The sequence below is a fragment of the Solea solea genome, chromosome 18 (assembly GCF_958295425.1).
Source record: "Solea solea chromosome 18, fSolSol10.1, whole genome shotgun sequence".
Lineage (NCBI taxonomy): Eukaryota > Metazoa > Chordata > Actinopteri > Pleuronectiformes > Soleidae > Solea > Solea solea.
Window position 1 is genome coordinate 16,662,820 of NC_081151.1, and position 22,543 is coordinate 16,685,362.

General features: G+C 42.9%; 2 protein-coding genes across 4 annotated transcripts; one reads left to right on the forward strand and one right to left on the reverse strand.

Annotated features, from left to right (window-relative positions):
- The first annotated feature begins 19 nt into the window (after positions 1–19).
- LOC131444369 (tetratricopeptide repeat protein 9A) lies at positions 20–6,050 on the forward strand. The gene is made up of 3 exons (XM_058614609.1): positions 20–675; positions 2,748–2,930; positions 5,233–6,050. The coding sequence occupies exons 1-3, from the start codon at positions 171–173 to the stop codon at positions 5,313–5,315; spliced, it is 771 nt and encodes a 256-aa protein (XP_058470592.1). The 5' UTR covers positions 20–170; the 3' UTR covers positions 5,316–6,050.
- Positions 6,051–8,128: 2,078 nt separating this feature from the next.
- On the reverse strand, positions 8,129–22,235 carry map3k9 (mitogen-activated protein kinase kinase kinase 9). 3 transcript variants are annotated; one of them, XM_058615883.1, is made up of 11 exons: positions 21,403–22,233; positions 19,298–19,711; positions 15,415–15,595; positions 13,411–13,559; positions 12,866–13,041; positions 12,543–12,783; positions 12,276–12,398; positions 12,048–12,189; positions 11,840–11,952; positions 10,217–10,987; positions 8,129–9,709 (listed from the first exon to the last, which is right to left on the reverse strand). In XM_058615883.1, exons 1-11 carry the CDS (start codon positions 21,824–21,826, stop codon positions 9,255–9,257), a joined length of 3,189 nt encoding a protein of 1,062 aa, XP_058471866.1. In that variant the 5' UTR covers positions 21,827–22,233; the 3' UTR covers positions 8,129–9,254. The 3 variants fall into 3 exon arrangements, with proteins under 3 accessions (XP_058471866.1, XP_058471868.1, XP_058471867.1); XM_058615884.1 differs by having other exon boundaries at positions 9,621–9,709; positions 10,211–10,987; positions 21,403–22,235; XM_058615885.1 differs by lacking the exon at positions 15,415–15,595 and having other exon boundaries at positions 21,403–21,616.
- Between the last annotated feature and the right edge of the window lie 308 nt (positions 22,236–22,543).

A 22,543-nucleotide genomic window follows, 5' to 3' on the forward strand; every position in this document is an offset into this window, starting at 1 on the left:
TTGCGCACAGAGAGGACGACGTAGCTGCGACACCGGAGCGAGGCGAGGACGCGTCTGTCTGTTCGGCACAGAGAAAAGATGCTGTGATTAAAGGAGAGCCTCAGTTACAGATCAGGGTGTTAAGGCAGCTTTAATAATATAAAAAATAATATAAAAAGATAACGTCAAAAATGAGCGTGATGAAGGCTGGACACGATGGCAGCGGCAGAGGAAGCCTCGCCGACAGCGGCTGCAGCGGCGGCGGCGGCGGCGCCCCGAGGCTCCAGCAGTGCGTACAGCCTCCCAACAACAGCAGCAGCAGCAGCGGCAGCAGCAGGACCAAAGATGCCAGATACCAACAGCAGCAGCTGCAGCTCCAGCAGCAGCGGCATCATGGAGGCTCGATGTGGAAGCAGCCGTCTCACAGCGAGCCCGCCGACGTCGTGAGGCGGGCGCTGGACTTCAAGTGTCAAGGCACGCAGTGCTACAAGGATAAGAAGTACCGAGAGGCGATAGGCAAGTACCACCGCGCTCTGCTGGAGATCAAGGGGCTGTGCAGGGTGCTGGGAGACCCGGACACCAGCTCCAAGTCCCCGTCCCCCCTCCTGCCCACCATCAGCAAATCCAGCACGCTGACAGACGAGCAGAAAGGGGCCATGGAGAACGCTGAGCTGGAGTGTTACAACAGCCTGGCCGGTAAGAACACACACACACACACACACACTGGTTTTGTGTTATTTGTCTCACACCTTACCCTAACCTTAATGCCAAACCCTAACCCTTAACCTAATTCTAACCCCTAACCCTAAAACCAGGTCTTAATCATTAAAAAGCCTGTTAAAGTTGTGTGGACCAGCCAAAATGTTCTCACAAGGTCAAAATGTCCTCACAAAGATATGTTTGCTTGACATTTGGTCCACACAGCCTACCGAAGACATGACACAGTGTTCTTATGATGACCCTCATGCATCGCCATTACCTAACCTCAACTATCATAACTAAAGGTTCAACCCCTAACCTTTTAACCTAATCCTACCCTAAACCCAATTCTACCCCAACCATAAAACCACGTCTTTACCCTCAAAAAGCCCCTTAAAACTATGAGGACCAGTCAAAATGTCCACAATCAAAATGTTAATCAAACCACATGCATCAGCTCTTCTAGGGACACTGCATTGACTTTAATTAAGCATTATTCCAAACATTAACCTGAACCACGTCATGCTTAACCCAAGCATAACCAAAGCACAATTCACCAGTTCCTCAGATATTAGGTTCTGCTTCATTAGGACCAGGTCCTGAAGGTCCTGGAGGGGTAATAAAAACATACACAAATAAACATATACTCATTGCAACATAAAAAGATTCTGAATACTCCAAAGCCCATGAACGATTCATAAAGAGTATGAGTCATCCTCAAATTTACTCCACTGCCCCCTTTCTTTCATCTTCACTTAAAGGTTCAGTGTATAATCTCATAATAATTAGTGTACAATCACTTTTAAATCAAACAAATGTTGTTGTAGCCTTAGATAAAGCCTTTTATATGTACTTAAGACTAGGGCCTTTCTTTACAGAGGCCACCATCTTGCACTGCCATATTTAAAAATCAAGCTTACTGCGCAAATGAATAGTGAAATATTTTCCGATAAGCAAAGGTCACTGTTGTTTCCCAACGTGCTAGGGAAGGGGGGGGGGTGATTTATTATTATAAATTATATACTGAAAAGTTTTACTAACAAATCTGTTGTACATTGGTGGTCACTCACTCACTATCCCCCCACATGAGGGTCACGGGGGGCACTGGTGCCAATCCCAGTTGACATAGAGTGAAAGGCGGGGTACACCTTGGACAGGTCGCCAGTCCATTACAGGGATACGGAGACAAACAACCATTCATTCTCAAACTCACACCTACGGTCAATTTAGAGTGTCCAATTGGTCTAATCCCCAAATCTGCATGTTTTTGGATTGTGGAAATGGAGAACCCGAAGAAAATCCACACACACACGGGGAGAACATGCTAACTAGGTATAAAAGTTAGGCCCGACCAGGCCCGACAAGCACATTTTGAGTGACAGCTTTTTAAAAGCCTGAACCCGTTTACAGCCCAACATTATTCAAATGTGCGCACGCAAACAGCTCTTTTGTCAAGAATTTGTCATGTCATGTCATTTAGCAGATGCTTTTATCCAAAGTGACTTACAAGGGAATGGAGTACAACCTGCCAGGGGTGGAGTTGAACTTGCAACCATAATGTCTTTTGCACAAAGGGTACCGGTCTTAACCACTGAGCTACCCTACTCCAAGACTAATTTATACATTTACATAGGCCACTTGGAAGTTGAAACAAAGTCCTCTGTTAACATCGTAACATCTCAGCACTCTAAATAGGCCGAGGAGGAGGAGTGGGTTTGACTCCGGATAGCTCTGGGTCTCAACTCCACATCTGGTGCACCTGCAGCCATGGCTTGCAGAAGAGTGCAGGCATGAGCACGTACGGCATTCCTGTCTGAGTCTGACAACATTCTCACCTGGTTAAATTCTGGCCAGCCGAATGTTGCGATCATATGGAGGTCCTGTATTATCACTTTACGCGCAAGCCAGTCTTCGTGCCGGAGCGCAAGCCGAAGACTCGAAGGTCTTCGAGTGCTAACCACTCCACCAACTTTGTGGCCCCTGTACTTTGACACTTGACAAGACAAATATTAGTAATTCTATAATATAATGAACCTTAAACATCCTAATTTTTGTCTTTTCCTTTCCAGCCTGTCTTTTACAAATGGAGCTGGTGAACTACGAACGAGTGAAGGAATACTGTTTGAAAGTGCTGCACAAGGAAGGAAAGAACTTCAAAGCCCTGTACCGGTCTGGTGTGGCCTATTACCACCTGGGAGACTTCCAGAAGGCCCTGTACTACCTGAAGGAGTCCCACAAACAGGAGCCATCAGGTCAGGACCAACACACCAGCACATAGTCCTCCTAACCTTACTGCACTGATTGATTTCTTCCATGGAAAACATGTACAAGAATAAAGATAAAGATTATTTTTTTTCACCAGAGCCTCCCAGATAATTAATTAATCACAGACAACGTAGTAATTGTTGTGATATTTAAATCTAGAACAAAGCAGTGGATCATCCATCTAGAGCAGGGGGTAGTCACTTATGATTTAAGGAGGTCCGGATAGAGAAAATAGTACTTGTACAGGTCTGCAGCAGCATCATGTTTAAGATGCATTATAATTTAGTTATACATTAAAAATTCATGTTATTGTTGGCTAGTAAATGAATGTGTTAAAATCCTCATTGACCGATCATAGTTGGCTTTAAGATCACTTATTTTGTGGAGTCTAACTGCCAAATTTGGTGGGTAACTTTTATCAAATGTAATTTTATGCTTGGTTTCACGTTCCCACTTTTAACCACTGCCACCGTTTTAGAGCAGATGATACACAGCGGTTTCGAGCTTGAACGCCTTGGTCCATTTTGGATTAAAAGCCCGGTTTTTGGTGTCAACCTTACGCTGTTTCGAACAAGCCACGGTACAGAGACTGACACTTTCGCCGCTTTTCTCTCCCTCTTGTCTTCTCAATCCTATTTCACCTCTATTCAATGAAGGCCTGCCCTACTCTGCCTGTGATTGGCTGACTATTACTGGCCAATCAGAGACAGGCAGGATGTCTCTTTCACTGAGTAGCTATAGATACGGTAGAAACACTGTCAGAAAAGAGTCGCCGGTCAAAATGTAATCTCCGCCAAAACTGATTAAACTCAAAGACATTTTTGCTTGTCTGTAAGCAACATTACTCAAAAGTGAAGAATGATAATACATTTTTTTTTGACATTTTCCGGGGATATAGGTTACCATCAAAGGTGGTGTTTCGTGTTCTCTAAATGCTTTTTCACATTCAAGTAGCTGAAATGAGAAACCTCTTTTATAAATAAAAAATGGAATAAGCCAACATATCACCATAGTTAGTGTTTAATTTAGTAGCTGACTGATTACTGTAATTATTGCAGATCTTTGGCCATCTCATCTCTGGTTGTATCAAACCAATGATTCCCCTTGATCTCCAGTAGGGATGGGACCAATTAGCTTCTTTAAATAAAACTCTTCCACACATGGAAGTGGCTTTATTCAAACAAAAAAGATAGGTCAAACAAAAAAGCAATCCAAATGGTGTAGTGTTGACATTTCTAACATCCCCTGAATCAAGTGATTATATAAAGGCTAACTGTGAGGCAGGTAAAGGCCTCAGAAGCAGTTGTGTTGACGTCACTGTGACATATAAAAAGGTCTCCTGTGAAAACGACCTGCTGTCACACTGATGGGGATCTGAGGGAAAGAAACTGGTCCTGTGTTTATACTGGGGAGCTATTTAGGGGGGTAAGAAACAAGGGGAACAGCTGAGTATGAAAGTAAAGGAACAGTTGATGGTGTGACACATAGAGGACTTCTGAAGGACAAGGAGGGAACAGCTGTTTTGTGATTGGCAGCTATGTAATGCATCTTATGCGTCTTCTTTCACTGTAACGTTTAGAGAGTCGTAAGGTCTCATTTTTGGGAACTATAGTAACACAGACTATTTTTTATCATTTTACTGATATTATGATAATTATTTGTGATAGAACTAGGGTGGGTGATCATTTTGCAACTACAGCATTTAGTTAATTCAAAGAATTTAAATGGGAATATTATAATTTGAAAGTGGAATTGATTAAATTGAGAAATGATATCTGAGATACCTTTCGGGCGGCAACTAAGGATTATTTTCATAATTGATTATTCTGTGAATTATTTTCTCAATTAATCGAGTAGTCCTTTGGTCCATAAAATGGACATGAAATGATGATAATAATGATTTCTTTGTTATATGGATCAAAATAAAAAGAAAACATTCACATTTTAGAAGAAAAGTTCTTTTAATTCTCTAAAAAAAATAAAAATTTAACAATTTTTTTTTAATTTAAATAACTTGTAATGGATTAACTGGTTGCTTATGTTTGCTCTGGAGAAACATTTTTAAAACTCCACAGTAAATGCTTTTAAACAAAGAAGAAAAGATAATTATATGGTTCTTCATCTGAAAACAAAAGCAGCTCCCGAAAAAGAAATATTTCCAAAAATGAACTCCAAAAGCCACTTTACTTAAGCCATGCTAACTTCCGCTTTAGATTTACGATCATATTGATGCACCATTTCCCGTCAGAGCCGGAAATAAATCAGCCTTTTCCTGTCTTTGTTTTCCAGACACCAATGTCATCCGCTACATTCAGCTGACAGAGATGAAGATTCGCAGGAACGCCCAAAGGGAAAAGAAAGAAGCGACATAAGCACTCTCCGTCTGATGGCGTCTCATCCGTCAAGAATTTCAGCCCTACTGTGTGCCACCCAGACCTTACACAAACTGAGTCATATGGCGTGAAGCGATGTTATTATTAAGTTTTGTTTGCTTTTGCTTTGCACAGCATCTGGTTGCCAATTATGTGATTGAATTTCACCATTGTGTGCTTGAAGCATTTTCTGTTTCCAATTGATTTAGTATGTTTTCACTGTAACAAACTGATGCACTGCCAGTCCAAACACTGCACATACAGGCCAACACTTGTGATAGAGACAGAAACAACAAGGTCCACTGAGGGAATCTAGCACGTCTGCACTGCAGGTTAGTGTTTACTGTCAATGAGCACCTTCCCTTGCACAAGATGTCTATTGAATGGCACAACATAAGAACAACTATTTATTTGTTTTGTCAAAGATCGAGTTTTTTTAAATATATTTTAAATTATATCTGAATCAAAGGTGCTTTCACTAAGTAGGTTTATTAAAAGATGCATAGGGACGAACATCAGGAACACATTGCAGTATGAACTTAAGTAACATATCACATAATGTAAATAGGCTACTTTATAGAAATCACAAAAGAATATTAAGGAAAGGCAAGCTACTCGTGTTTATTAAGGCCAAAACAAAGCACTTCATTCTCAGCATTTCCTGTAACAAAAATACTGTATGTTTACTGTAAAGGTATGTGTGTAATAAATGTGTCTATTGATTGAAATCTTGAAGCTGAAAAGTCACGTTGTTTTTTATTTTATTTGATCATAAACTAAAATAGATATGGAGCCATGCTAAGACGCCACATCATAAAAAAGGAAATAACTAACATGGCTTGAAATTAAGCCTATTTCGTATGTCTTATGCCTTGTTTAGACTGCAGCCCACAACTGCTTACATTATATATTCAAAGTGATCAGATCTGATCTGTGTGTTCATGTTAACATTGTCTTGTCCAGTCTTACAAATGGATAGTTACAGGCCACGCCCTGAAACAAAAACAAGTATGCAAAATGGATGACAGAAATCTGTGCCTGATTCTGTCCCAAATGGTTATGCGGAGCCATTGTGTCGATGGTTTAACGCGTCCCCCGGATCTACGTCAACGTTGTTGTTGTAGTTCGGGTTGCACTGTGAGGGACGCAGAAGACACTTTGAAATCAAAGTTCAGATTGAACTGATCTGCAAAAATCTGATCAGAATAGCATTCGAATCCAACTCCATATGTGGTTCGAATCATCTGTCTTCTACCACATTATTCTCCACATCAGGGTCAGTGTCCAATTTGCCTAAACCCTAAATCTGCATGTATTTGGACTGTGGGAAGAGACCAGAGAACCTGTACGAACATGCAGACTACATGCAGAAAGACCCTTGTTCCGACCGGGTCGCAAACCCAGGACTTCTTGCCGCAGAGGCACAACACCAATTGTGTGGCCCTGGTTTTCAAAAAAAATCTGGATGTCCTTAAAATTCTGATTCTAATTCTGAGTCTAAACAAGGCCTTAGAATTTCCCTTGGTGGGGATTTGGTAATAATTTGGGTTATGGAGTTAATTTTTCAGAAATGTACATAATCTGAATACAATCCAGCTTCAGTACTAAATAAACCAACTGTAAATATCACACTGGCATTAGCAAACTGCTAGCTCATACATCTGAAACATCAGCATTCACTCTGTGGCATATTCTTCTTCATATTCGCTACCAGATAAATATAAATCAAATATTTACTCACTTTTAGTGTGTTTCTGGTCTCCACAGGCTCCTGAGGGAAACACAAGGCATGTTGTTTGGTACTTGTGCTAGGTAGCCTATAGCCCCAGTTTGCTAGCTCCTGGTTTAGCTTTAGCCTCATTAGCTAACTGTTTCTTGATTAGGTGATGCCCTAAATGCTTTTTTTTCTTTTTAAATTATATAGTTAGAAGCTTTAAAGCATTTCATTAATTAAAAATAGGATTCCTTACCCATTTCTCTCAACAGGACATTTGCACAGCAGCCATTTTGTCGGTTCACAGTAGAAAAATCACAGGTGTAAATAATCAAATGCAGGTCTCAAACTCGCAGCCAGTGGGCCACATGTGGCTTAATGGATTCATTTTTCATCACAAATATGTTTTTCATTGTGAACTTTGTCCATATTCCATATAAACAAGCACTTTGTTGTATATTTTTTCTAGTATATTTTTTCTAGTAAAAAGTTGTTTGAAAATGTTCTATCCAAAAGTTTAGAAGACAGTGAATTCTGGTTATACTTTTTGTTGAACCAACCATCAAGGTTTTTCAAACATTACAGGTGTTGAAAAAAGAGAAATGGCAATGGTCAGGCAATACATTCTCTTAAGGTTCACGTTACACTTAATTCAGTGTTATTATAAACATATCAGTTAAACAATGATTCCTCGAAAGAAACAGCTTTATAATAATTTTTTTTTTAAATCTGTCTAGATTGTTAGCAATGATTTTAATAAAATCAGTGTGTACCAGTGCAAATACATGTCAGTCAGTATTACAGTGTTAGCCCCAACTTGAACATTTTCATTCATTTAGTTCAACAAAATACGTTCACCATTTTTGATTTCGTTGAATTATTTATCTACCGAGTAAAAAAGTCATTGACAGTTTCCTAAATCCACACTTGTTAATGTAAATTTGATTATTTTTGCAAAACAAACCAACAAAAAAAACACAACCAATTTACTGTCAGATAAAATAATGATAAGCAGCTCTTTTTTCAAAACTGAGATGCTTATAAGAGGTAATGTTTGGCATATTTATTTTAAAATGAATTCATTAATCAACCAATCATGTCAGTGCTATTTCTTTATTTTGAGTAGAACTATTTTCACCCTTGCAAAGGGATTTCCAAAACCCAGAAAAAGAAAAATGGAGAATAAGTAATCCACGATGCAGCAAAACACAAAAATAAAGTCAAATGTGACTGCAGTCATCAAATCACTTTCAGACAGAGCAACTCCTCAAAACCACTGAAAACATTCACAAACATTGATGACTGTCAAAAATCAAGGCAGAAAAAAAGAAAATATAAAAATAAAGCCTCAGATAAATTAATCAATAAATAAAATCAATAAAAATATAAATAGATAATCTGAAATGAACTTCCACATGCCACCAGGGCCTGCTCATGCAGAATGCTGCTTACAATAAGCTAAAACATATCATTCTATCTTCATCAACAATTCATGAGAACTACAAACTCCCTGTGACTTCAGGTCACACTCAAGTTTTAGTGACTCTTTATACAATTCACAGTAAAGAGCTCGAGATATCAGACATTATTATACTGATTCAGCTGCTCATGCCAAGAAATGATCATATTATACAACAGCATTCCCCATCCCTGGGATGTAACTCTGTAGAAGTGACTGATGACGACAGGCGCTCAGTACAAAACAGGAATTCATCAGCTACTAGCACAGAAGGTGGAGATTAAATCAAATAACACAATGTTTTTTACAGACAAATAATAAGAGACATCGTTACAAGCTCTACATTCATAATGCTTCCCAAAAGTGCACTTCATGAAATGCACAATCATCAACTCATGTTTGAAATTATAAAAGAGCGAAAATCTTTGTAAAACTGTTCTGCTAAAAAGTAATTTTAACCGCTTATTCCTAAAAAGGAAAATAAATCAGTGACATATCATGGGATCAAGAAAAAAACTGTTATTTGGCCATTGACCTGGGTCAATATTTATTATGTGTGTTCAGTATCCATGACAGATTTTACTTTTTGTGTAACAAGGAAATATTTGCCTTTAATTTACTTCCAAATTTATGAATGGAAAACTGTGAACTACCAAGAAGGTCCAGTTAAAGCTAAAAACTGAATCAACTGACCAAGACCACTAACAGTCCAAAGACTAATAGCATGGACAACCCCGATCTTGTGTTGGACTCAGTTGAGGCTGAATTAGGACCAGAATCCAGGTTTGTAACGGTAAGGTGAGTCTTTGGGAAAGCTGATCTCTGGTTTACATAGTGGGGCGGTTCCATCCCGGTTCTGTCCCTCATCCCGCTGATCCAACAGGTTTCCGACTCTGCGAGGGGAGTAGGGCGTTGGGGCTTCCATTGGGGTGGGCAACACTGCTGGGTCTCTCCAAAGCTCTACAGTGGGGGGAGTCTCTGTGCTGGAGGTGTGGGCAGGGGACTCGCCGTTACCCAGGATTTGTCCGTTTGCCCTGGGCCTCGCCTCCGCCCAAAACACATCACTACGTGCCCGTGGTGAAGGCCGAGGCCGAGCTCCAAAGTCCAAGGTTTTGGGGCGTTCAGGAGCACAGCGGCGACGAGGTGTTGGAGGGAACACAAGATTAGGATCGGGGAGCCGGGGAACCTCATAAAAGTCTTCCTTTAAACCTCTGAAGCAACCTGTTGTGGTAAAACGAGAAGAAAGGGAAATGATTAAGAGAACAGAGGAGCGGTTATCAGTACAATATTCTTGATTTAACAAATATCACCTGCTGCCGTCATGGTCTACCATGCTAGCTGGCTGCTCCCCAAAGCTGAGCTAAACATAATGCTAGCATGCTACCATTTTGACTTTATAGCATCTATTTATACATGCAAGGAACGTCTGGTTGTCAATCAGATAACAGGTCATTTGAAAGACTACAAAGTTGTGTGTGCAGTGCTGACTTTGATGATGTTTGGATAAGAAATGCAAGAAAGCAAGTATGGGTACGACACTAGCTTGTTTTCCAGGTATTACAGTTAATACTATCAGTAAGATCTTCAGTAAGATCCAAAATGTCAAAGTCTTGATGGCATGGCATAAAAAAAAGCCAGTAAGACCCAGTTTCTGGTGTCAACGAATGTCTACAAATGCAAATTTTAAAATTGTACATTGTAGTTGGAATAAAAGAGACACGCCTTAACCTGTGTTCTGTAACGGCGTTTTTTCTGGCAATGGTTCCAGACTACTCAGAGGGCAGCTTTTCTTGATGGCTCCATCTGATGGCGTTCGCCGCAGGCCACGCAAAGTACTGGGGACACAGGGTACGTGCGTGGGTGTGAGGGACTGTCGCGGGTTACGCTTGAAGCTCTCGAGGTGGGTGTTGACCAGCGGGTTGACCGGGGTTTGGATAACCTGCTGCTGCAGCAGCTTCAGAGTTGGATGTGCGGGCGGCGAGGCAGATCGACACACCAACAACTCCTCGGTGTCGGAGCGCAGGAGTGAGCGCGTGGAGTTGCAGTCAGACACAGAGGACAAGGACAGCAGTGTATAAGACGAAGGTAAGCCTCTTTCAGGTACTGAGGGAGCCGAGGGCTTCAGCGGGCTCTCCCGCCTGAACAGTCCGCGAGTCGGGGAGCTGGTGTTTCGCCGCTGGCCCCCTGTTCTGTGGAAGAAGCTGTCCCATCGTGATTTGATGCTCTCCTCTGGTTGGGCTAAAGTTAACAGGTTGCAGCCCAGTCCGACCGCTGCCAGCAGAGCTCCACAGCCCAGCAGCACCAACTCAGAGCGTCGACCTCCTACTGGGCTCTTTTTGCATGGTGACGTTCCCGGCGCCTGACTAGCACTGGGGCAGTACTCATGGCCATCAGTGTCCGCAGGAGCAGCTAAGTGGACTTCCTTGTTGAAAGGGATGCAGAGGTAGGACTGACCAGAAGCCGCTCCTGGTTCAGTAGTGAAGCAGCAGTCTTCATTTTCTGCAAACACATACAGCATATACACGTTAAGATTGATTTGTTTGTCCTACAAAGCTTCCACACACAGACCTAATGTGACACTGATTCTTGAATTTCCATCCAACCACAGTTGACTTGCTGACTGAGCAAGATCCTTTTTCAGCAGCATAAATCATTTTTTACACAGCTGCAAACATCTGTGGTTCCCAGGTCAACCACTGAAACCCATGTGGGGATGAAATATCTTACTCACTCACTTTAGTCCTTCAAGTTTTTTCCAGCCAGACTGCAATGTCTTTAAGCTTTGTAAGAATTATTGAGATGTACTGGTGAGTGTGCAGATCTCTGCTCACCCTACGGTGGCCTCCTCGTACGGTGGCCTTCAGGATGTTGTTACTCATTTGCGTAGTAAGCCCTTGCCTCAAAAACATTAGTTGGACCATTAGAGCGCATTACAAGACTGTGTTGGACTTGCATTATTATGGGGGGTATCTAAATGTTACACACTGGACTTTAAATGTATTTTAATTTAACCAGATAAAAGACCCATTGAGATCGAGACCTCTTTCACAAGGAGGAACCCAAGCCAAGAAGAACCAACTTTCAGTTCAATTACTCACATATTCTTATAACCAGATCTGGTGGACAGTATTAACAGCCATAACTTATGATAAGACACAAACTAGGCGCCTTTCAAGGTTCCCTTCCTAGGTGGGATGATGCGTTACTGTTCAGATGTCAGGGATTGTCTCAGTTCTCCTCGGATCTGAGCCGTCGACAATAAAATATTTCAAATTCACTCATCACTCACTCGTGAGACTCCATCATTGGTCATCTCGCCTCATAATCAAAAATCTCCACAACACTGCTTACCCATCTCCACGAGGCTTGGCACTCCAGGCACTGCTGGACTGTGTCTTGGGGATCTGCGGAGGTTTGGGGCACTGCAGGACCGCTGCCTGCTGCCCTCGTGGGGAGGCTTTGTACTGTCAGGATAGAAATGATTTAAAAACTACAAATAAAAAGCAACAATGTGAGAAATAACCGCGTAAGAGTTGGTTAATATCCGCAGTCCTCTCACCTGGCATCAGCGCTGTGCTCCCTGTGCGGGCAACATCCACGAGCTCGGCCTTTCTTCCTGGAGCTCTTCCTCTCGCCCTCGTCATCTTCCGGCTGAAAAAATTTGTTACGAGTCCAGGCGTGACACCCTTCCCCTGGAGTGACTGTGAAACAACGGCGACGCGGGTCAATTCATATGCATTTAATACGCACAATAAAAACGATAAAAATATGTTTTTGGAGGTCTTACGCTGAATGGCTCTGAGGCGGGGCAGCATGGGTGGACTGTTCGGGGGGCTGGAGCCGCTGCTGAGCAAACTCCTCCGCCTGTCGTGGGAAGGAGACACCTGCACCGTGATTTTATGCTGAAAATCTGAAAAAAAAAGTACACAAGAAAATTTAAGGAAATCTAAACATTAAAATGAAAACCTCCAGGTGAAACTTTGTCTAAAATCCCAATATCCCAGCGGTAATTGTGACTCACTGTCATCGAGAACAGTAGTGTGACAGTTTGTACCTGAAGGTAAGCTGATCCTGTTTCCATCCTTGAGTTTGAGGCGATTCCGACGGAACTTCCCCTGCCTCCTCACCACGTGAGGCTTCTCCTGGCAGAGCTGGTGAATGATAATGTTGAGCTCTCGCTCCAGGATGTGGATCTCCCTCTCAGCCAGCTCCTGCTCACGCCTCCTCAAGGCCTCCTCCTGGCACTTCTGCTGCAGTGCCGCCCGAGTCAGCTCCTCCTCCCACGACCGCAGCTCCTGCCGGAGAAACCAGAAGATGATGACGGCGAAAAATACTTTCCTAAAAGTGACAAAGGACTTCAATCTCTCATTTTTGTACCTTTTCCTTGGTCCTCAGCTGATCAAACATTTCCTGGATCTCCAGTTTCCAGTCGTCCTGCAGAGAGTGGAAGGACTCTGCTGGCATTTCAAAAAAGCCGGACTCCTCGATGGCCGTCAGATGGTCCAAAACAGATGTGAACTGTGGCCTCGCGTGAGGGTCGGAGCTCCAGCACTCTGCAGCAAAAGACGAGGAACAGCTTCAGGCCAACTCTCCCCGAGCATAAATTACTTTTTGGCACTTCAAATGATTCCAGAAAGCCATAAAATATTCCGTTGGGTGATGTGATGTAAGCCCTTATTTATATTTTAGAAATCTCACTTGCTGCAGTGGATGAATACATAATAGTTTTGCGGTTACTCGGCTCATTTTTACAAATTTATAGAATCTTTCTGGCATGTAAATGACAATTCCCTACAACAAGTGTAAGAAATAATGACAAGAGACCACAGATTGAAACAAACGACGTACTCCTCCGCTCACCCTTCCCTTTCCCAAGCAAATATGGTTGCCTTCTTCTAAGTTATTATTAAAATGAGTCTTACCCTCCATGAGACGTGCAAAGGGCTCAGGACAAGTAGAGGGAATTGGCAAAGCGAGTTTGTTCATCGCCACGCCGTAGGCCACCGCGAGGCCATCGATACCCCGAAAAGGAACTTCTCCGGTCAGCAGCTCCCACAGCAACACGCCATAACTTCAGGGTTACAAAGAGGAGAAGAAAACAAAACAAACAAGAACGATCAAACGAACAACAACCGTAGCAATTGACACAGGTGACCCCGATAATATGCTCCTAACATACAAGTCACGACATAAGGTCCGTTTATCTCCACTGAAAAAGGGAAGTGGACAAATTCAGCACACACTGTTGTTCTGGTGAAGGACCTAGAGATCTCATAAATCTGGAAGGAAAGGTTCTCTGTCGCCAATTCTGCTTAAACTTATAAGCAGAGGTTTCATAGATTGTCTCATGCAAACCACACGCGCATATGAAATTAGGATTAGTGTTCAATGCAGTTGACGGAGGACAAAATGATCTGCACTCCTTGACTGACTGATCAGGACTTAAATCCCGTTTTAAATGGGGAAACTCCCACATTCGGTCAGGAACAGCCAAGATGGACCGTTAATGCTGCTGAGAGTGTGAGGACAAGGGCCTCACTCCTAATTACAGGTCACAGCTCCACTACAAAAAAAGTACCTACTCAACGTGGGCGGGGTCATCACTGCACGGCTGCGTGAAACGGCAATAACTTTGTTGTTGGAGATTAACCCACATTGTTAGGACTGTTAAGTCTTTTTAACTGATCTACAGTTCGGCTTGATTCTTATGTTCCTGTGACGATACTCAGACCAATCAGTGGCCAGCAGTCTGGTGACGTCACAGCACCCTTGCAACCTCGCCAGAGCAGGTACTAAAAAAAAGTACCTGGTACTATGCCAGTGTTCTTCACTGAAGCAGATTTAACCTGCATTTTATTTCTATAAAAATAATTTCACAGTGACATTTTCAAGATATTTTAAGATATTATATTTGCAAAGCTTAAGAATAAATAAATCACCTAAATCAAGGTTTAACAAGATTACACTTAAACAAATGAACTTCATGTTAGTGGTCCATCTCTTCAACTGTGTTTGTAGAGATCACAAATAAGGCTGCAACAAATGTTTGACAGATCACATAAATACTGTATCTCAAAATAGAACATGAAAATGATGAATCAGTGCAGAAAATGTACTGTTCATACGGTCCATTATTTCATGTTGATCCAGAATTTGACTAATTTATCCTTTAGGAATACTGTTTTTTTTGTCTTAATTATCTTAATTGCATATTCGATTTTTTGTTATATTTAGATAATGCTGCCTTGAATTCATTATATACAGTATTATATACTGTAATTCTTTTTATAATAACCTGATAATCATTTCATCGACCTCAAAATAATGTTCTCAAATGTCTGTTTTGTCCACAAACTTAAATTAAATGATTTCTCTGTTATGTTATATGGAGCAAATAAACTGAAATAGAAAATATTCACAAATAAGGAGCTGAGAAATCCCAGAGTTTTACCTATGAAAAAAAAAAAACGATCGAGTATCAAATTAGTTCATTAATTTAGCAATCGATTACTAGTCAATTCAGTAATTGATCATTGCAGCCCTAACTCACAAATAAAACCTCTGAATATTAAGTCAATATGCATTAAATTAAAGTGTAATTACTGTACAACTGTATTAGATGTTGCTGTTTGATCTGATAAATAAAGCAGAGACACTTCACCTTCTCTCTGACTGCACAAAAGTATATTTGTATATTTGACTTAATTTACTCATCAGCCCTCTCCAGTTTTGTTCTCGTCTCAAAAAACAACGTTCTGTCCTCTTCTGTGTCTCTGCATTGTTACTATGGAAACTGCTGCTCGTGCTGAACTTTTTCCCTCTGCCTGGTGGATAAACTGCTGATCAGTTTTTGGCTCAGTTTCTCGCGAGCACATCTACAACCTGGTGCAGTTTTGTCTGCCGCACAGAGCCAGTCCTCTGCCCACCTCCAAACGTCGCTACCCTTGGAGAACATAGACGAGCGGATGACCTCGGGAGCCATCCAGGCGTAGGTGCCTGCGGCGCTCATCTTGGTGGTGCGGTGCCATTCTCTTGCCAGGCCAAAGTCTGTGATCTTCAGGGTCTTGTTGCTGAGGTCTTCCATCTCAACCCTCTCCAGGATGAGGACTGGAGTGGGTACGTGGGTTCAGCGGGGGGGGTGGAGTGGGAAGTGATGGAGGGGGAGATTTTGGAGTTGGAGGATGTGGCGGGAATTCGTGCAAATTGACAGCACAATAAGAAAATAAATGAATAAATAAATGGTTCATTTCCAGGATTGAAATGTTGGGAGAGGTGGCAGCAACAGCAGGAGGAGGAGGAGGAGGAGGAGGAGGAGGAGGAGGAGTCCCCACATTAAAACAAAATTCATGTTTGAAACACACACACACACACACACACACACACAAATGACAGACAAGGCGGTTGAACGAAACAGGGTGCAGCCAGGATGAAAGGATTGGTGGGACACATACAGAGGAGAGAGAGAAAAAAGAGAGAGGGAGAGAACAAACAGCGTGAGCTCCAACGACACAAGAAAGCAGAGATGAGAAGCACAGAACCTGAATCTATGCGCATGATATCACTGCATGCGGCCGAGCATTAAAGCTGCAGCGTGTCACTTCTGAGGATGTTGTTGTAGCCTCGGTTTGATCTTGGCTCGTCACATCATTTGTATACTGAAAAAACAGCAACTGCCAAGCAAAACTATCAGACCCAACTGAGGGAGCGAAGTGTTTATCCTACACTAAGAAACACAGCGAGAGGCTTAACCAGCTTTGTGTGAACTCACCTGAACAGCCATTTGTTTTTACTATGGTTGTTTTTGATGATTATTTTCATCATGGATTAATCTGTCGATAATTCCTCATGTGGTCCATAAAAAAAAATGTTGGTGTTCGTCAGACCTGGAAATGATGATGTTCTCAAACGTCTCGTTTTGTCCACAAACCAAAATGATTCACTTTTAATGATTTCTTTGTGATCCAGAGCAAAGAAAATGAAGAAAATATTCACATTTAAGAAGCTTAAACAATCGGAAATCTTGTTTTAATCATGAAAAAAGCATCAAATCAAAAAAAAGTTGCCGATTCATTTAGTAATCGATTAATATTCGATTCATCGATTAATCGTTGTTTTTACACCTAATAGTCTGCTAGACTCGGTTCGATCGGGGGTTGCGACATTCAGCCGGTCCGAATTTGCTTTCACACTTTCTCACTTTAGTGAAACGAACCGGAACCTTCTGAATAACATATTCCCCTCCTCGCCTGAGGCGGCGCTGCATCCCTCATGCCTCATGTGGAGGACAAAGCGATAGAAGATGGACGGATGGATAGCGGACAGCGGAGAAATTGTAATTGTCATTACAGTGAAGGGAAAGTTATCTTGGAAAAGGGGACAGAAAAAGGGCAGAAGCTCACTCATAGAACATTTTTGGACAATTCTACAGCCATAAAATCTAAATTAATCCAGATTATCACAATGGTCATTAGAGGGTTAATACTATGCATGAAATAAAAGGTGCAGATAGAGTTCACACCAGTTATGAACCACTCGAGAGTTCCTTTGCAAGCGGTCCAAGACCATGTCTTTTAAGACGGACCAGAGTTCTGTTGATCCAAACAAACCGTACTAAAGGGCAAACCGACCAGGGTTCGATTTAGCAGCACTAAACGCGGCTGGTGTGAACGCACCCTTAAACAGCGACACACCCATTTGCTCCAATAGGCTCTAAAAACAGCTCTATTCCCAACGTTTGCAGGCAAAGCTGGAATCTCTCTCCGACCACACGACCGTTCAGCTCCACATGCCGAGCCATCTGCTGTGCCCGGCGCGGAGGGTGTGTCTGCAGGCTGTGGTGCACAACCAAGCGCTCCCTTCATCTGCTGCTGATGCCACCGAGGCAGTTTCCAAAGAAACCTAAACCCCGAACATGTGATGGAAGGAAATCCTGCGTCTGCGACCTGAGACAAACACGGCGGATTGTCCCCAGAGGCCAATCATGTTTGCACTCACTGTAATGTGCTGCGCTTTAGATAAGAGCATCTGTCTAATGGCGGGTTATGTGAAAAGGATGGTAGTGGAGATAGCGGACAGGATGGAGAGGAGTTGATCTAATAAAATAGATTTTAAACCATCATTTACAGGTAAAGTTTGGCCGATTTACAGCTAAATCCAGCTGAGACAATACAATACCACAGCTCTTGCAGAGGGGACTGTGCAGCCACGCTTTTACATGTAGAAGCAAATTCATGCTGCTGTCACTGTGACCTACTTTAGGAAAATAGCTCTATGTTCTGACATCATGTCTAGGATTTACAGAGAATGGGAGAAAAAAATATATCCAGTGAGCAGTAAAGTATGGATGCCCAACACAAGCCAGAGCATGTGTCCGATACTGATACCGATACCGATATCGCAAAGACTACCAATACCGATATTAGTCCAATAACAGTCATTTTTGGCCATTTGAAGCTGTTAACAACCCATCTGTGCAGTGTAATTTCAAACACACGATTCTCCAACTGTGTAACAAATATTATTCTCCCTAAAAGAAATATAAACAGCCCAAACATGACTCAGCTATAAAGCTTTTGCTGATTTTTTATTTAAATTTTTTACAGCCTGTGCATTGTGAAGCACGTGATATATAAAGGATTTTATCAATTTAATCCGTGCTATATAATAATAATAATAATAATAATACATTATATTTGTAGGGCACTTTATATTCTAAAAAAATAATCCCAAAGTGCTAGGGTTAGCATATCCTAGCCAATAATTTTGGCCAATGCCGTCCGATACTGATTCCCATCCCTGGTGAATTCAAATGGTGTTATTTATTTTTTTTAAAGTTGCTTTATTGAAAAGAAAAAAAAAGGTAAATAAATGTATAAAGTGTAAAAAAAGAAGTCATCGGTGGCTGCAATCAACAACTCAATTATGTAAACAGTTATCAGCGGTTAACAGCAGTTAATCAAGAAGAGCTGTGATAAGTGCTGGTGATAACTCATGAAAGGTGTGCGACCCGTGTTGATCTGTGTGCAATTACTTTAGTCGTTTGTCGTACCCATAAATACAGGATACAGCCACCGTGAGGGTCAGATTGCCCTTCTCCTTACTCTACTTGTGTCAGGCTTGAGTTGGAGTGTGATGAGCAGCAGTTCTATAAGAAAAAAGTGCCTAGTTGATGCCAAAGGTCAGAGTAAATCATTCAAATAAACACTTGTTAGAAGCAAACGACACAGAAGACCGAGGATCTCTGAACACACAACACGTCAAACCTCTGTTACCAGCAACAGAGTGTCACTAAACCCACATGCTGCAACTCCACTGTCCTGTTTCCTCCGGTGCTGTGAAGAGGGCAGGGGTTTTCCCCCCCAAACAGACCAGGGTGGCAACGAGTTTGACCGACTTATCACTTTAAAAGCAGCCTATCGGAAACAAAGAGCCTGAGCTGATCACCAGAGGACGGGCCAATGGCCGCAGAGAAGCCGGGTTGTGTGTGTTGGCCGGGGCAGAGCGTTGGGCAAATCCTCAGTAATAGGCTTGGGATTTAGGGGGATCCAGTTGGGTAAAAGGCAAGATTACGGCTGCTCCACAAACACATACACATGCAAACTCATTTTCCTTTCTGCCCTCATTTCTGAATTATATCTAATTATGCGGAAGTAATCAACTCATTTGGCATATATATATATATATCTATATATATATAGATATATATATATATATATATATATATATATATATATATCTATATATATAAAGTATAGATTTTGTAAAATGAAATCTAAAAGTAATACTAAATACAAATAAAGGAACTCTTACTGTTGCTGGACTTGAGGTCCCGGTGGATAATCGGGACAATGGCCTGGCTGTGCAGGTAGTACATGCCCCGTGCGATCTGCACCGCCCAGTCCACCAGCGTGCAGGGAGGGATGCGTTTCCTCGCGAGCGCCCGGTTGAGGGAGCCCCCCCGAGCGTACTCCATGACCAGGCAGAGGTTGGGCTCCTGCAGACAGACCCCCAGCAGGGCCATGATGTTGGGATGGTTGAGCATGGCGAACAGCTTGGCCTCCTGACGCACACTCTCCAGCGTCTGGGCCGCGTCCTCGTCCGGGTCCCGCCGCGCCGCCTTCACGGCCACCTCGGAGCCCAGCCACACGGCGCGGTAGACCTTCCCGAAACCGCCCACGCCGATGATCTCCTCCAGGGTCATCTCTGAGAAGTCGATCTCCAGGACTGAGGGGGGGAAATACGGGAGAGAAGGGGAGATTAAGGGCAGCAGATACTGTGTCAGCCCAGGACAGACCTGGAATTAATGTGCGTCCTCAGTTATGTGGACATGGATGTGTCTCTAGTGAGGAGACTGTCTTCAACAACTCCCGAGTCCCGAGAAGCTGAGTGAGTCAAAGCTGAACTCGCGCTGCTGTAGCATGAAATCTGATGTTACCCATTAGAAAACCATCAGCTGAGGATGTGGTCTACTCCATCCTGTAGTGGTTCTCAAATGTATATAGGAAGTACCACCTGAGGAAATATTGAGCTCTCTCAATAACACTATGAAATGAGATTAAGATGGAGCGAGAGATAAAGTGACTCTAAGTATTACTATTTCATTTATTATAAAAATGTCAAAATTCCTACGGTAGAACAGAATTTCGACATTCAAAACCATCTCCCAGACTACCTTTCGGGTTGGATGTGAGTCCCAGGTCCGAACGGGGCCATAGAAAACAAGACTCAGGAGATCTGACACACTTTGAAGGACAGATGAAGGAACTTGGAGGGAGTTATATACTGTATTTACACAAAGCCATTCAAGGACATTAAATAAAGGACAGAGTGGACCTACTGGGAATTCTCCAATTAGCAGGGAAAGTGTAATCCTGTGTAATCCTAATGTAGATTCCTTGTGTTTCTCTCATCCTCCACTGTTGTTTTCACACTTGGGAACCGGAGAGGGTGCAAACTCTGGAACTTTCCCAGTGTGACCATGTGAACAAGCATCTCTGAGTGTTTAAATCCAGGAAGCGTGTGGACCAAACATTCTTGCTGTGTGGATTCATAACCGAGCGAACCCTGATGAATATTTCAGATGGGACGGTATGTTAAAGTAGGTCAGCTGACTTCGAGGAGATAAAAGCCAACAAAAGACCGAGGCAGCAAACAAAAGGCAGCCGAGGTTGAGTGAGCGGTCCACACTGTTAAACATGCTCACCATCTTCGTCTTTATAATCATTTCTTTGCATATCTAACTTCATTTCAACAGCTGGACAACATTTTCAAGTAATAACCAATATTTGTCACTCACAGTTACCTCGATAATGGAAAATGACCACAATGAACTTAGTCCGAGACCTTTTTATCGCGATCCATAATCTCCTATATTGTCCCGTCCTGGACCTCTTTGCCCCGTGTCAGCTGGGACTGTCTCGAGCGACCCGAGAACCCTCATGAGGAGGATAAAGCCGTCCCGTACTTGTTCTTTTGGGTTCTACAGAATAGTGGATTCACCTAGGCCTTCATGTTTAGCTGTACAACCATCTCTTTAACGTGCACTATTTGGTATCTCTTTCTGAGGCAAAATGAGCCAAAACATCAACAAAAGACTATTTGACCCACTGTTATTGGACCCTGATGCACTTAGTGAAGAATATAATATAATAATGATGATTGTGAGGATGTGTTTGTTTGTTGTGATAATGAAGTGTGGTCCTGAAGCTGAGGAGATGATGAGTCTGTTTCTAGGCCAACAGAAGAGAGACAGAGACAGAGAGAGAGAGAGGGAGACAGAGAGAGAGCGACAGGCAACACTGCGTCTACTATGACACAGCAGTATGTCTGTCTCTGTCTCCTCTGGCCTCCCAACAAAAGACAAGTGCACCGACGCTGTGCTGCGTTTAAGTGAGACAACACAATGGGATACTCACGGTGCAGAGGAGGCACCGGGTACTGCTGCTCCGCCGTGTCCCGTATTTCCTCCGGAATACATTTCCCCTCGCTCACATAATTAGACGGAAAGATTCCGACCCGGTCCGCGATCATTCCGGTCCACCAGCCCTCGTCTCCGGACACCAGGGAGTCCTTGGACAGGACCTCCACCACGTCTCCTCTGCGGAGGCTGAGCTCGTCATCCGCACTCGCTTCATAATCGAACACGGCCGTCCACAAGCCTGGCGGTGGCAGTGGTGGTGGTGGCGGCGGCGGCTGTGCGGCGGGTGCCGCATCCTGCGCGGCGCTGACACCATTGTGCGGCGTGGGCCAGCGGAACACGTCTGGTTCTGTGTCTTCTGACGACGAAACGCGCGCATTGGGACTCAAACTATTGTCCAAAGCGGGTTTGGAGACATCCATGGACGCGATCCATAGGGGCGACCTGGATCACTGCAGGCGCATCCACCTGGCGCGAGCTCCGTGCGTCTGCACACACACACACACACACGCGCGCGCGCAACTAAGTAGCCTGTGATCCCGCACAGTGACCCCGCAGAAACCTGGAGGGACACTTCTGCTGCATCGTCCGTCCGCCTTTCTGGATCTGGATCTGGATCTGATCTGGATCACACACTCACCTCCAGCTCGAACATTTTCAACGCACAGATCTGCAGCCAATGACCGCGGCGTCACCGCGAGGACGCAGCACGTTTTACTTTAAGCCAATGGTGCCAACGTGCGTACGATCGCCGGCTTCCTATTGGCGCACAGACACGTGACTGGCAGATTATGTCCCGCCTCCTTCCAATGTCAAACCCTGAACCTGAATAAAAGAATCACATATTAAATATTTGACCACTTTACACTTCTCCAAATCTAGCATGGTACATTTCATATACATAAATGTAAACATATGAAATAAAGCACTACATCCTGAAAACTATTGACAATTGATTTCTTAATATCAAGTTAGAATGGAGTTATGTTTGAGTAATTTACCATCATAAATACACTTTTATTGTGAATCATATATCGTTTGTTCCATATCCACACACAGAACACAGATGCTTTTTTATTTTGAAATTCTCAGAAAAATCTCTCATCATACTATTTTAGTATTTTTATGTATTGCAACAG